The following is a 14,419-nucleotide window of genomic DNA, read 5'->3' on the forward strand; positions in this document are numbered from 1 at the left end:
TTACAGTAACATGAGTAATAAATCATACTCAAACTACAAACATTGATATAAGATACTCCAGCCCGAAAAAAAGAAAAGAAAACTAGATGTAAAAGACTTAAAACTATCAACAAAAATTCTTCAAAAGACAGGAAAAAAACAAAACAAAAATTTCTAGACTACCAAAGGACCAAAGTTCTGTAGAACACATTAAGACAAAATGCAAGCCTCAAGTGTATTGAACAGCCCTGGGCACTACCAATAAATTTAGCCCAAAGATGGGAAAAGAGGAAAAGGAGAAACAAATATAGTTCATGCTAAGTACTACCGTTAATCCCAACTCATCTCAGTCCCTTTTCCAGATTGGTCATCCATGCCCTCTCACAGGCTGGAAGCCATTTCTTAACTTTCCTAAGGTGTTTTTCTTTCACTTGTGATTTCAAGAACGTAGCTACCTTCTAATAAGAGTTATGTCATCTCTCTGATGTGTAATTACTTTTGTATCTCCTTCGCTACCCAATAAATTTGTGAGTGAACAGAAAACCTAAAAGCATCAAGAGAAATTAAAGGTATCCACACTCGTGGGTCAGAAAATTCAAAATGGTAACCCCAACTTAATCTACAGGCCAACATAATCCCTATCAAAATCCTAGATGCTTTTATAATTTTTTTTTTTTGCCAGAAATTGGTGTGTTCATTTTAAGATTCACATGGAGAGGCCGGGCAGTGGTGGCGCACGCCTTTAATCCCAGCACTCGGGAGGCAGAGGCAGGCGGATCTCTGTGAGTTCGAGACCAGCCTGGTCTACAAGAGCTAGTTCCAGGACAGGCTCCAAAACCACAGAGAAACCCTGTCTCGAAAAACCAAAAAAAAAAAAAAAAAAAAAAAAAAAAAAAAAAAAAAATTCACATGGAGATGTAAAAGACTAAGACTATATTGGAAACAGGATTCATGTTGCCATTTCTCAGAACCTACTGCTGTTCTTACTGATCTAGACCGCCGCTGCTGTTCCACACTCAGACAATGCAGAATACAGACATAAACCCAGACATAAAGTGAATGGTCAGTTGATTTTCATTCAGCAAAGGTTTTAATACCATTTCTTAGGGGAAGATCATCTTAAAATGGAACTGAGACGAATGAGACACCCACATGTACTATTATGCCCTACCTTGTAGCACCCAAAGTAGGTGTGATAGTACATACATGTAATCCCAGTACTTAGAGAGTGTAGGCAGGGGGCTGGAGAGATGGTTCAGAGGTTAAGAGCACTGCTGCTCTTCCAGAGGACCTCAGTTCAATTCCCAGCAACCACATGGTGGCTCCCAACCATCGGTAATGAGATTTGGTGCCCTCTTCCGGTGTGCAGACAGAACACTGTATGTATAATAAATCTTTAGGAAAAATAAAAGTGGAGGCAGGAATATAAGGCCAGCCTTAGGGCCATACTGAGTTTGTGGCCAGCCTGGTCTACATAGACAGTCTCAAATCAAGCAAAAGAAAAGAAAATAGTGTATGATGTAATATCTCTTCACAACTGCAGATAACTCAGCAAAGCTATTTAGCCCCTGACAGCCACATGCTGCCACATGGATACCAGCCTTCCCTGGAAGGGATGGAGATAGGAATCAGGGAAGACACACATATCAGGCAGATGACAAAGAGAAACAGGCTAGGAAGTATGCTTCTAATTTTGGAGGTATGGAAATAGTACCAGAGAGGAGTTAACCAGGAGGTGGCTGTTGCTCTCTCAAGGACTCCTATCCTCATCACAGGTGTCCAAATAGCTGTATACCACCCTACAATGTTTTAAGAGTATGCAGTAGGCTAAGGCAGACAAATAACAGTTCATATTCTAAAATATTTATTGAATATGCCAAAGTTCAAGGTCCCCAGTGGCATTTCACTCAAAGGACATTTTGTTATCTTCCCCCACCCCCCACCTGAGCACACACTTAAGAACTCACAAGCTCCAGAAGGCAAGGAACTTCTTCAATGTAACTACTTCTGAGTATTATACTTTACAGTTTCTGTTCCATCTTGTAGAAAATCAACATCAAGTTTACTTGTCTAACACTAAGTAAAAAGGTAACATTAAAAAGGGTGAAAATACTGGGAATGGTGGCACATGCCTATAGTCCCAGTACCTGAGGCCGAATCAGGCAGATCTCTCTGAGTTGAAGACCAGTCAGGGCTATATGGTGAGACCTTATCTTCCCGCCTCTTTCCCCACAAAAAACAAGGAAACACGTATTGAGCAGTATCTGCTGCTAATGGTTCCATGAGCTAAAGGACACTATCCATTCAGACTGACATTAAGGGGCCACATGGAGCTTGTCATGCACACAAGCATGAACAATGACAAAACTCTAGGTCTTATGTCACTTGAGCTATTTGCATATAAAACCAAAAAATATAGAAAATGACACAAATGCATATGAGAAACTTATTCCTCTGACTCCCTGGGAATGCTCACCCCAGGGCTGAGATCACAGCCTGGGCAGTTCTTATTACCCCCAGTACTCCCGGTCATCAACTCCTAATCATGACTGAGCAAACAGCCATGAGTCCACAGGTGCTGGAGGCAAGGGCACTTCTCAGTCCACAGTTTGCTCTTATGTTATGGGGTATGAAAAATTAGGAGCAAAGCCTGGAGACAACCTCAGGCATAGCCAACTGGTGGTGCTCACCTGTGACTAACTGCAAGGAGGCAAGGCCAACTGCAGAGAGTCAATACTATCAGACATGTCTAGTGATGCCCAGAAGCCACTTAAAGAGGATGGCCTGTCTATCTAGGCAACTACTGCTATAGGACAGCCTACAGCTCACACTGTCGCCTCCTCCCTGACTTCTGATGGTGATACAAGGACAGGAAGACTTTATCAGCCTAGTGCATCCAGGACTGCAAGCTGGAAGACCGAGAAAGACAGAGCAGGGTCAGTGCCCTCGTTGCTTTTGGGGGAAAAAGCTGTACTTGGTGGGGTCAAATTCTTCCCAGATGCGCTCAAATTCCTCCAGGAACAGCCGCACATACTCTGTGTCCTCCATAATCAGAACGTTCTCACGGTTATTCTGGATGGCCTGTGTGGTCCAATTGAGGGAGCCAGTGATGAGCACCTTCTTGTCAACGATGGCAAACTTATGGTGCATATAGCCAAGGTCCTGGTCATGTCGTACCTGTATACCTGTGGAGCCAAGGCAGCCTTAATTATGCCCACAGAGGTTCAGCTACCCCAAGCCTGCTGATGTCCTCTGCCAGCTACTACAGGGTGGTACTGAGATGACAGGAAGAAGGCAGTCTGTCATCCATGTCAGCACACTGAAAGCAAGAACTCTGGATGACACCAAACACTTCTCTGAGGAACAACCCACTCACTCACACTACCTGACTAAGCCTAAGTCTAAACACTACCTCAGAATTCTTCAGAAAAAGGAGTCAAACATGTGACATACCCTTGCCTTTCTTGTCACTCAGTCACTGGAGGACACAAGCCTAGGCAGGAGAGGAGTGCACTTTGGCTTTGGCTGGCCAACTTGAATCACACCTCCCAGGGTGCCTCACTAGCTGAATGGAAAAAGCTGTGCCACAGCTGAACCTGCTATCCTGACCACAGTTCTGGCTTTGGCTTCTTACTTTTGAGGGTATGTTGTTTGGCAGGGATGCTGGGATGAAACCCAGACCCATCACATGCTGGGTAGGTGATCTACCTGTCTCTCCTTCACTCCCATCTCTGCCCCCACTCCACCCATCTCCTGCTATCACAGCAAAGTCTGGCAGCAGCCACCTCACCACAGACCACAGAGGACCTCTTCCTTGCTTTAGTCAATCCCCAACAGCTAGTTCATGACTTGGGGACATCATGCTGTCCCTGGATGCCTCTGCAGCACTCTCAATTCCTCTGCAGCTACCTCACTTCCTATATGATCTTTGTAAAGTTTTTCAGACCTTTCTCACTTATGTGTATCCCCACAAGTACCGGGCTGAACCAAATGCTGACAGATGGTGCACTTGTTGATGGAACAATCTGGAACTCACTCATCTGTGGCCAGATCATCAGTAGAAGTTCCATCTGTGATGGCAGTTTGGTTCTTATTTTATGACTCTCCCAAAATCTGAATACCGTGACATCGTCCATGCCCGACAGCTACTTGCCCACCCACCAAAATGATGGACTGACTGGAGACGGCTCTGCCAGTAAGGAAGGCAGGAGTAGCTGTCGCTGAACCGCCCTAGGTGATATACACAGGGCAGGTTGTTGTCTGAAGCAGACCCGGTTTCTACACTCTCCCAGGGAAGGCGGAGGGCAGGCTTGTGTGCAAGGAAAAGTCAAGAGCAACGCAAAGCCTCAACATTCCTAGGGCTTCCCAAACCTCTTGTCACTGTGGCACGATGCTCAGGCTAGCCGGGATGGGGTGGGGGATGGGGGGGACTGACTCGGGTAAAGGAGGAATCTAGCAGTCAAAGTTTGCATTCCTGCATGGTCTGCCACTTAAAAGAGGGCAAACCGGGGTCACAGGAGGATAGAGATCGCCACCTGTTTCCGGGGCAGAGCTGCAGGCTGTCCAGACACACCTGTGGGCCCAGAGGCGATAGATCATCCGCCACACTGCAGGGTCCACTTCCCAGTGACCACCCCGCCTAGTGGGAAACTCACTAATCAACACTAGCCACTGGTCACTCCTAATTCCCCTGTGGTCCATGCAGAAGTAGCCGAGGGTCCCTCACTGTTGACTGGGTTCAAACTTCTTTACGCTTTACCCTCCTCGCCTTCCTCCGCCTGTCAGCCAGAAACCATCTCAGAAACTCCTCCTCCGAGGCCAGAGCCAAGGAACAAGTGGGAATTCCCGCACACCTTACTCTCGTGGAAAGCACAGTCACAGTCACGGAACGGAACGTTCTATAAGCCTGGGCCCCTCGGCCCCCTCACCCGCGCCTGCCTGCCTCCACCTTCTCCCTGAAGAGCTGGGGCGTCAAATAAGTCCTCCGGCCACTTCAGGCCTCCTCTGGCGTGCACCCTCGGCGGCGGTTTACCTGCCTTGCGCAGCAGGCCGATCTGCGAACCGTTGAGGGCCATGTAGTCGCAGTCGGTGATGACCCGCACGCGCACCCCGCGCTGGTGCAGCAGCTGCACGGCGCGCCCCAGCTGCGGGCTGGAGAAGGCAAAGAGGCAGAGCTCCAGACTGGAGCGGGCAGCCAGCAGCGCGCGCAGCAGACGGCTCAGCGAGCTCTCGCTGTGAGGGAGGCTGCACGGGCAGCCGGAGGAGGGCCCGGGGGGCAAGCCTGGGCTCTGCAGGAGGGCCTCGGTGCAGGTCACCTGCGACGGGAAGAAGAGCACCTCGCGCCGTGGCCGCCGCCCGACCAGCAGCCAACGCAGCAGCCACGGCAGCGCCTCTAGGGCCAGCGCGACACCCGCGCCGGCCGCGACCACCAACCGCCAACTCGAGCGCCCCATGGCCGCCACCTCAGAGGCCCACGGCTAAACCAGGCACTTGCGCGCGCCCGCTACACGCTAGCCCGGCCCCGCCCCCAACCCCGGCGGGCCCCGCCCCCTTCTGGACCGCCCCCAGCCAGGGGCTGGGCTAGCTCCTAGCTGCTGGGCTATCCTCTGCTCTCCCACCCTTCTCAGCGTTGAAAGCTTGAGGAGGGACTAACAGCTGTGTGCCAGGGACCACAGGCTAGAACCATGGTCCGAGCCACCAAGCCAGCCACACACTGCAAACACCCCGCACCCACTTCTGCTGCGACCGTGCTCTGCACCTGTGCCCAGGGCTGACAATTCCCTTGACTGGAGGCACTCCCAGGGCTCACCTTCCCTGTCGCTGACCAACAGGCCCCTAAATGGACCATAAAGAACAACAGGTGGATCAACTCAAAGCCCTTACAACGGTATAACGATAATGGTAGTCAACTCTGCTTGGGCCAGCGGAAGATCTAAATCAGGATGAGAAAGAAAAAGAGAGAAAAGAGAAGGAAGGAAGGCGGGAGGGAGGGAGGGAGGGAGGGAGGGAGGGAGGGAGGGAGGGAGGGAGGGAGGGAGGGAGGGAGGACGGGAGGGAGGGAGGGAAGGAAGGAAGGAAGGAAGGAAGGAAGGAAGGAAGGAAGGAAGGAAGGAAGGAAGGAAGGAAGGAAGGAAGGAAGGAAGGAAGGAAAGACAATGAGACAAGGAGGGAGGGAAAAAGAGGGGAGGAGAGGAGAGGGGGAGGGAAGGGGAGAGGAGAGAGAGAAAGAAAAGAGTGGACTGGAGAGATGGCTCAGCGGTTAAACTGCTCTTCCAAAGAACCTGAATTCCATTCCCAGCAACCACATGGTGGCTCACAACCATCTATAATGGGATCTAGTGCCCTCTTCTAGCGTGCAGGCATATAGGCAGACAAAACACTGTATATAATAAATAAATAAATAATAAAACAATGAGTGATGGAGCAGACCAAAACTTCAGGGACTTCCTCGCCATGAGAGTTTGTACGGTGATGCTACCCTCTCCCTGGTGAACTTTTCAATTTGAGAGAACTTAAGCCCCTACACAGATTCTTGCATCTTATATACCTATTTAAACTGTTGAATTCTGGGTAAAATGGGTTTCGGAGAAACGTGCCAACTACAAGTTCCCATCCTGGAGGAGGCACAGGGAAGAGGACAACAGAGAGAAAAATCTTTTTTTTTCCATTTATTTTTTAATTTTACTGATTTTTATTGAGCTCTACATTTTTCTCTGCTCCCCTCCCTGCCTCAGAGAGAGGGAGTCTTGAACTGACAACTCCCCAGAACCTGCTATGTTCCACGGGGGTAGGGGTTAGGTCATCCTTGGATTCTTCAGCTAGGGACTGGCCTCCCAGGGAACCCACCAGGCTTTCTTGCAAAGGTCGGTAGCGGCATCGCCCAGAGAGTTGCCCAGGAGCTGGAGGGAGTGACGCTCAGAAATAGAGGAAGGGTGGAGGCTTGGGCTCCTCAGGGATTCCTGTGAGAATCCCTCCTGTGTTCAGCCTAAGCATGTCCATTGTGACATACATGACCCACTTCTGCCCCAGGAGAAGTTCCAGAACCAGCCCTGTAGCCATGAGACTGGAGAAGCTATATTGGGTCCTAACGCCTGCAGTTTCAACTGGGTCTCCAAGCCTGCTTCCCCTGAGATAGGATGGTCTTTCTATTTGGGGGGCTCCTTTGCGTTATGCCTATGGTCTGCCTGTTTATGCCACACTTGTATTTCTAGTTTCTACTTCTGAAGACATGGGCAAACTAAGAAAGAAACAAACCGATACCAACATTTTCTGAGTGACCTTAGATAGCAGGGTTTTCATAGTTTCCTCTTTGATGGCGTCTTAAGTTACAGGTACCTACATCACTCTGCAACTTTATATCTTTTCATATCTATCTCTATCTATCTATATAATATAGATAGATAGATATAGATATAAATATAGATATAGATATATATAAACGTGTTAGCTTGCTGGCAGTGGTGGCCCACACCTTTAATCCCAGCACTCAGGAAACAGATCTCTGTGAGTTCAAGGTCAGCCATCCAGAGTGAGTTCCAGGACAGCCAAGGCTAAACACAGAAACCCTGTCTCGAAAAACTGGGAAAAAAAACTCTCCTAAAATAATTTCAGGGGTGCCTCTTAAAATAAATACAGCTGAACTTGGTAAAAGCTAAATTCCTTCAAAAAGAAGATAGGCAAAATCATGAGGAAGGTCACCTGAGCAGCCATTCATTTTTCCCAGCCGATTGTATGCAATTAGGTCCTAATTGCATAAGACCTCAAGGTTTTCTGGAAAAACTGGGGCATGCAGGCTAAAACCTAAAAAATACAGTGGGAGCCCACCAGCGTAGCGATAAAAAGCTGTTGTGTGTATTGGGCAAAGGTCCCAGATGTCGCCTAGCACTGCCTCTGAGAGAAGCCTCCCACAACAAGTGATGAGTGTGTCATTCCTCCGTTTCATGGTGTTTAAAATTTTATAATCGAGAGAAATTTACGTATGTGTTGTCAGGGTTTCGGTCCTACCAGGTTCCCGCAATGGTTAAGTCCTAAAGAAATCACACAGAGGTCTACATTAGTTATAAACTGGATTGGCCCATTAGCTCAGGCTTCTTATTAACTCTTATAACTTACATTAGCCCATTATTCTTGTCTATGTTAGCCACATGGCTCAGTACCTTTTTTAGCAAGGCAGTCACATCTTGCTTGCTCCATGGCTGGGTCACGACTGCAGACCAAGCTTTCTTCTTCCGCCCTGCCTCTACTTCCTGCCTGGTTGTCCTGCCTCTACTCCCTGGCCAATCAGCCTTTTATTAAAATACGGTTGACAGGGTACAAACCATTGTCCCACAGCACACACACCCCCCTTAAAAAAAAAAAAACAAGAACTCTGAATCTAATATCCTTTGTTTAGCTTTTCTCCTGACCATTATCCATAACAACTTGTAACCAACATTCTAAACAAGACAGGCAGGTCTCCATGAACTTGAGGCCAAACCTGGTCTACACAGTGAATTCCAGAACAGCCAGAGCGATGTAGAGAAACCCTGTCTAAATAAAAAGAAAGAAAAAAAAATCTTTCTTAGCAAAAGCTAATTCCAGTGTCCACACCCAAACCACCCATGTTCTCTGATGGAAGCAGGCTGGCAGACACTGTCATCAGACTCACAGCTTCGGAAAATTATTCAGGACATACAAGTGATGTCTGTGGAATGTTGCTAAATAACCCTATAAAAAAATGACAATAGGATTCTATTTCTCTTTTAAATTATCACTTAGATGCTGACTCTAACTGACAAAGTTTCCAGGTGCTTGTTCCTTAAGCAGGAGTCTGATGTGTAACAAACAGCTAATCACAGTTGCCTTGTTCTACAGAACTCTGGTCAAGCCAGTTATACAACTGCATTTAACCTCACTAAAACTATGTTGATCCTGACATAACATTTTCTCTCTTTCACTTTGTCCCTTAACGTTCCCCACAAGGGCGTACAGTCATAACCCCCTCCATAACACAATCCAAGTACATGTTAGTACCAAATCGCTGACTCGCGTTCTAGATCTCTTTGTCATCTGTTAAGTTTCATGTGTCCCCCAGATGGTCCCCCGAGGTCCTCTACCGCCCTTTCTACATTGACACTTTTGTCAGCTTGAAGTAGTTTAGAGATGTATGCGCCAAACCCGTACAAGCAGTTAGGGTGACCTATGAGAGGGGGACTCACATGCCCTCTGGCTCATCCCTCTTCATGCCACTCTACCCATTCTTTTCAGGACTGGGTACTAAAGCAGCTGGCATGAAGCCTGTTTTGCATCCGTTTACCCTTCTCAGCTACTCTCAAACAGCCTTAAGGGATTTTCACATGAGCTTAACATCCTTCAGGACCAGCTCCACTCTTTGGTGGCCACAGAATTCCAAAATGAAGGAGTGGCTCTGATTCTTGCAGAGGATGGATTTGCAGGCTCCTGCCGGAACCATGCTGCGTCACACTGACAGATCCTATGTGGTCTGAGATACCTCCTCCTTGGTGCAGGTTTTCTCTTCTTATCCACCCTGGCTCCTCTGCAGATCCATGTCACTTCTTATTACTAACATTTTTACCCTGCCTTTTAAATGTTTTACTTACCAAACACATCTCCCTTAAAATACCCAGACGTCCCCCACACCCAAACAATGGCTCTCACCCTACAACAGCTATTTTTGTCGCTGATACATCCACGAAAAGACCTGGACACTGTGGAGAAACTCTGGCTATAAGTGAACTTCATTCCCTTCACCTCAGGCCAGACACAATTCTCCCCACCGACCCTCTTTTTTCTCCTGTTCCCCTCCCTTCAATGCGCTGTGGCTCCGCCACTCCGGCTAGCTTGCTTTTGGTGCAGCTCTTGCTGGTGGTGGAACTGGTCGTTATCATCCTGAACAACTAGACTTGGAAGGGAAACTTCCTCCTTCCCACCATTCTTCCACAATCTTGATCACAAATCTAGTACTCCTCGAACTTAGCAACTCTTCAGGAATCCTCTCCATTCTGACCTGACTCACCCCTGCCAAATACCAACAGCCCTCAAGACACAACACAAACCCTTCCACCTCCATATGGGAGCTCCAATCTATACCGTAGGTAGTTTCCTAGCTATAGATCCCTCCATATAGGAGCTCCAATCTATACTGTAGGTAGTCTCCTGTCTATAAATCCTGCTTTCTCTCGCCGCCTCAGTCTGTCTCTCCCCCTTCAACCTCTTTCCCCCCTCCACCTTTTGGGCAGTCTCTGGTTTTACTCTCTCGGGATATTATTTTGTACCTGTGTGAAGCTGTGTCTCTGTTTTACCGCACCTGCCTAAGGCACCTTCTGATTGGCTTACTAAAAAGATGAAAGGCCAATAGCTAGGCAGGAGTTCTGGGTGAGATAGGAACTCTGGGAAAGAATATGAGGTGCAGGAGATTCTCCAGCCAGACATGGAGGAACTGAGACATAAGGTGCTGAAGAGCGGTGACGAACCACATGGTAGAATGTAGATTAGTATAAACGGGTTAATTTAAGTTTGAAGAGCTAGCTGGGAATAAGCATAAGCTAAGGCAAAGCTTTTATAATTAATAAAAAAATCTCCGTATCTTTATTTGGGAGCTGGCAGACCAAAGAACCATCTGCTACATTACTCTGTGACCAAATCATCTATTTTTGACCCTCTATCAGTTATTTCTCCAGGAACACATGACAGCAATAGAATGATCCAGCAGAGCAATCAAGTTCAAACTTAGTTCCTGCTAAGTGGACCCAAGGACAAACCTCTTCAACCTGAAGTACCCCCTCCAAACAACAGGCGACCTCAGCTCAGAACAGCAAAGAAAAAGACAACACCCCTACTCCTTTTTTGTTTCCAGGATTTGAAATGCTAGAATGTCCCCAGCCACGGAAAAACAGAAATCCCACTGAGGTGTCTGCTGTGATTGTCCAGCTGCTGTCAGTCAGCCACAACCTGACAACCCTGGCAGGGGCAAAGAGTTACAGAGTTCCCAACACTACCCTGTTGGGAAAAACAAGCCCAGGAGGATGTCATTGCAATCTGCAAGTACCCTCCACCAACCGATCATCTTCCTAGTACCTAAGGCTCTGGCCCACCTGGCTCTAAAAGCCTGACAAACTCACTCCTTCGTAGACCCCTCCATTCTTGTAGGAGAGTGGCTGCCGGTGTGTGCTAATAAACAGTCTCCTTTGTGGAGATCAGATTCTGGTCTCTTTCCTGTCTTTTGTCTCTTTGCTCTGCCCTCGGAAATCTGACAAACAGACCTTCTGTGGGCTCCGCCCTGACGCTTAAATTGAGCAGAGCTGGTCCCCCATAGTGATCTCTCCAGTCTCACTCAGCCCTCTAGCTGCTATTCCCTGGAGACTCCACCTCTTCCTGTGGACCAGATTCACCTAGCTCTTTCCCTCAGTGCTTCTCAGCCTTCCCTCCTACCCTATCTCCATTCTTTCCTGCCACCCACCAGACTATGAAAGCACTCTTTACCAGGGACCCCATGGCCACCACACTTTGTCCAGAGAGGGCAACAGCAACCAAAGAATGGAACAACTGCCCAGAAAAGACAAGACCAGATTATCAACACCTAGAAACACCTCAACAATCGTAACTCCAAATGCTTAGATCCCAGTGCAAAACACAGTCAAGACAAGGTGGTGCAGCCTGCCTGACCACTACGGATTAGAGCTGGATATCAACAACAGAAAGTATACAGACCCATGGAAACTGAACAGCTCACCACTGAATGATAAATAGGTCAATACAGAAGTCAAGAAGGAGATAAAACACTTTTAGAATTGAATGAAAATAAAAACATGACATACCCAAACCCATGGAACACAAGGCAGTTCTAAGAACCAAATACATCAGATAATTGGAGAGGTATCTCCTATTAGCAATTTAATGACTCACCTGAAAGATCTATAACAAAAAAGATTTCACACCCAAAAAGAGAAGATGGCAAAAATTAATTAGACTCAGAGCTAAGATCAATGAAATAGAAACAAAAACAATGCAAAGAATGACTGAAATGAAGAGTTGGTTCTTTGAGGAAATTGAAAGATTGACAAGCATTTGTCTAGATTAAAAGATGGAGAGAGAAGATCCAAATTTATACACTTAGAGATGATCAGGGGGACATCATGATAATACTAAGGGAATCCGAGAATCATAAGAATGTAATTTTAAAATCTATAATCAACCAAACTGGAAAGCCTAAAATAAATAGATGAATTTCACTATATAAAAGACCTACCAAAGTTAAATTAAGATCAAATTAGCAATTTAAACAGACCCATAACACCTACTGACATAAAAGTAGTAATTAAAGATCTCCTGACCAAAAAAAAGCCCAGAGCTAGATGGATTCAGCGCAGAATTCTACCAGACCAGGGCTACACAGAGAAACCCTTTCTCAAAAACAAACAAAAAAGAATGCATATAGATAGATTCGTATGTATCACCTGCACAAAACTCAGACTCCAAATAGAGTAAGGATCTTGACATCAGACTGAAAGTGACAGAAGAGAAACTGGGAAATGGGCCTGAACTCATCGGAACAGAAGAATGCAAAGGACACCCATAGCACAGTCACTAGAACAGCAATTAAATGGGACCTCATAAAGCTGAGCAGTTTCTGTATAACAAAGGACACCATCATTCGAGCAAAGTGGTAGGCCACGGAATGGGAAGAGATCTTTACACATCTGATAGAAGGTTAATATTCAAAATATATAAAGAACTTAAAACTAGGTATCAACAAATAACCCAATCAAAATGGAGTACAGATCTAAACAGTCTCAAAAAAAAGAAGATACAAGTGCCAGGCGGTGGTGGCGCACGCCTTTAATCCCAGCACTCGGGAGACAGACGCAGGCAGATCTCTGGGAATTCAAGGCCAGCCTGGTCTACAAGAGCTAGTTCCAGGACAGGCTCCAAAGCTACACAGAATAACCCTATCTCGAAAGGGTTTCTTATGGAGAGATGGGGGAGACTGGAATAGGAGGACTAAATGGGGAGGGGATGAAACAGAGGGGTACAGAAGGGAGTATGGGGCTGAACAGCTGAGGACCCTCATGGAAACCTACTACCATAGAAGCTTCCCAAAACACAGACATATGTGAAAGAAATCTAAACAGGATCGCCAAATAATGGGGGAAAGGGTTCCCCCCTAGACATCTTTCACCACCAGGGAAACCTCCAGTAACAGGGATAGGTTACATCTAGTTGAGTCGTTGATCAAAGGGACCCCAAGGAAAACCCCAAACATCTCAGGCTATCGCCAAGGCTATTGGTTGTTGCCACTAACTGATGGTGAGCACCTATTGCTGAAGATAGTACATATTTCATCGGACACAAAGCTGAGAAGCCTCACCCATTCTGTGTGGTGTTCATGGTACTGGAAGAGGCTTTTTTGTTTTGTTTTGTTTTTTGGTTTCTCTCTCTTTCTCTCTCTCTCTCTCTCTTGAGATTTCTCTGTGCAGTCTTGGCTGTAGAGCAGGCTGGCCTCAAACTCACAGAGATCCAAGTGTTTCTGCCTCCCAAGTGCTGGGATTAAAGGCGTGCGCCACCACCGCTGTCAGTTTACCTGCGTGTTCCTATGGGTATGTACATGCACATGGAGACCAGAGGTCTGTGTCTTCTTCAATTGCTGTCCATTAAAAAAAAAATGTTGCTGGGCAGTGGTTTGCAACAGAGAAGATGATTACAGAGATTGACAACTGATCAAAATGCAGAAAATGAGGGGCAGTGGGAATGGGCATCAGCTCATCAGGTCTGGCAGCAGGCTCTTTTGCCCAACCCTTGCTAACACGCCTGCATTGTAAGCCCTACACCTAAGCCTACACATTATGGAAGAGGTGGTAGAAAGACGGTAAGAGCCAGAGGCTGAGGACACTGTGTTAATGTTCCCTAGACAAGACAGGGCGACCGAGTCATGAACTCTCAGCCATTGCCTGAACAAGACCAACATAACGATAGTACCAGCTGACATGAAAATGTGGACAGGAAATTCCACACGGTCCCACCCTTGATGAAGAGCTGCAGATGGTCAAGGTCACTGAAAGAGAGATAATCAGTCTCCCCCAGAAACAAGCACCCATATAGGTGATTCAATCCCAAGGATTGGTCTTGGACATACACACACGAGCAAAGCCAAATAGACTATACACATGTGCACATATATATTATTTTATACACACATACATATGTATATATATGCAAAAACAATAATTAAAGATTCTGAATGTGGGGAGCAGGGGACAAGGGAAGCATTGGAAGGGGCAGGGAGGGATATGAGTGACACAGATTAGAGCTCATAGATAAGCTTGCAAAACATAAAAACAACAACAACAAGCCCAGGAGCTGGAGAGATGGCTGCGTGGTAAGAGCACAGCTGGGCTTACAGAGGACTTGAACTCAACTCCTAGTACCGACTGACATGACAGCT

General features: G+C 46.9%; 1 protein-coding gene across 1 annotated transcript; it reads right to left on the bottom strand.

Moving 5' to 3' along the window:
- Window positions 1-1,875: 1,875 nt before the first annotated feature.
- On the bottom strand, window positions 1,876-5,441 carry Pld6 (phospholipase D family member 6). The gene is made up of 2 exons (XM_057775848.1): window positions 5,012-5,441; window positions 1,876-3,164 (listed from the first exon to the last, which is right to left on the bottom strand). Exons 1-2 carry the CDS (start codon window positions 5,430-5,432, stop codon window positions 2,917-2,919), a joined length of 669 nt encoding a protein of 222 aa, XP_057631831.1. The 5' UTR covers window positions 5,433-5,441; the 3' UTR covers window positions 1,876-2,916.
- Window positions 5,442-14,419: the final 8,978 nt, after the last annotated feature.

The sequence above is a fragment of the Chionomys nivalis genome, chromosome 7 (genome assembly GCF_950005125.1).
Source record: "Chionomys nivalis chromosome 7, mChiNiv1.1, whole genome shotgun sequence".
Taxonomy (NCBI): domain Eukaryota; kingdom Metazoa; phylum Chordata; class Mammalia; order Rodentia; family Cricetidae; genus Chionomys; species Chionomys nivalis.

What these genes read in the sequence shown, in the direction of transcription:
- Pld6 (XM_057775848.1), bottom strand. Translation starts at nt 5,432, where the DNA reads ATGGGGCGCTCGAGTTGGCGGTTGGTGGTCGCGGCCGGCGCGGGTGTC. An exon ending in CGGCCTGCTGCGCAAGGCAG is followed by an intron (nt 3,165 to 5,011) that starts GTAAACCGCCGC and finishes TTGGCTCCACAG; the next exon opens with GTATACAGGTACGACATGAC.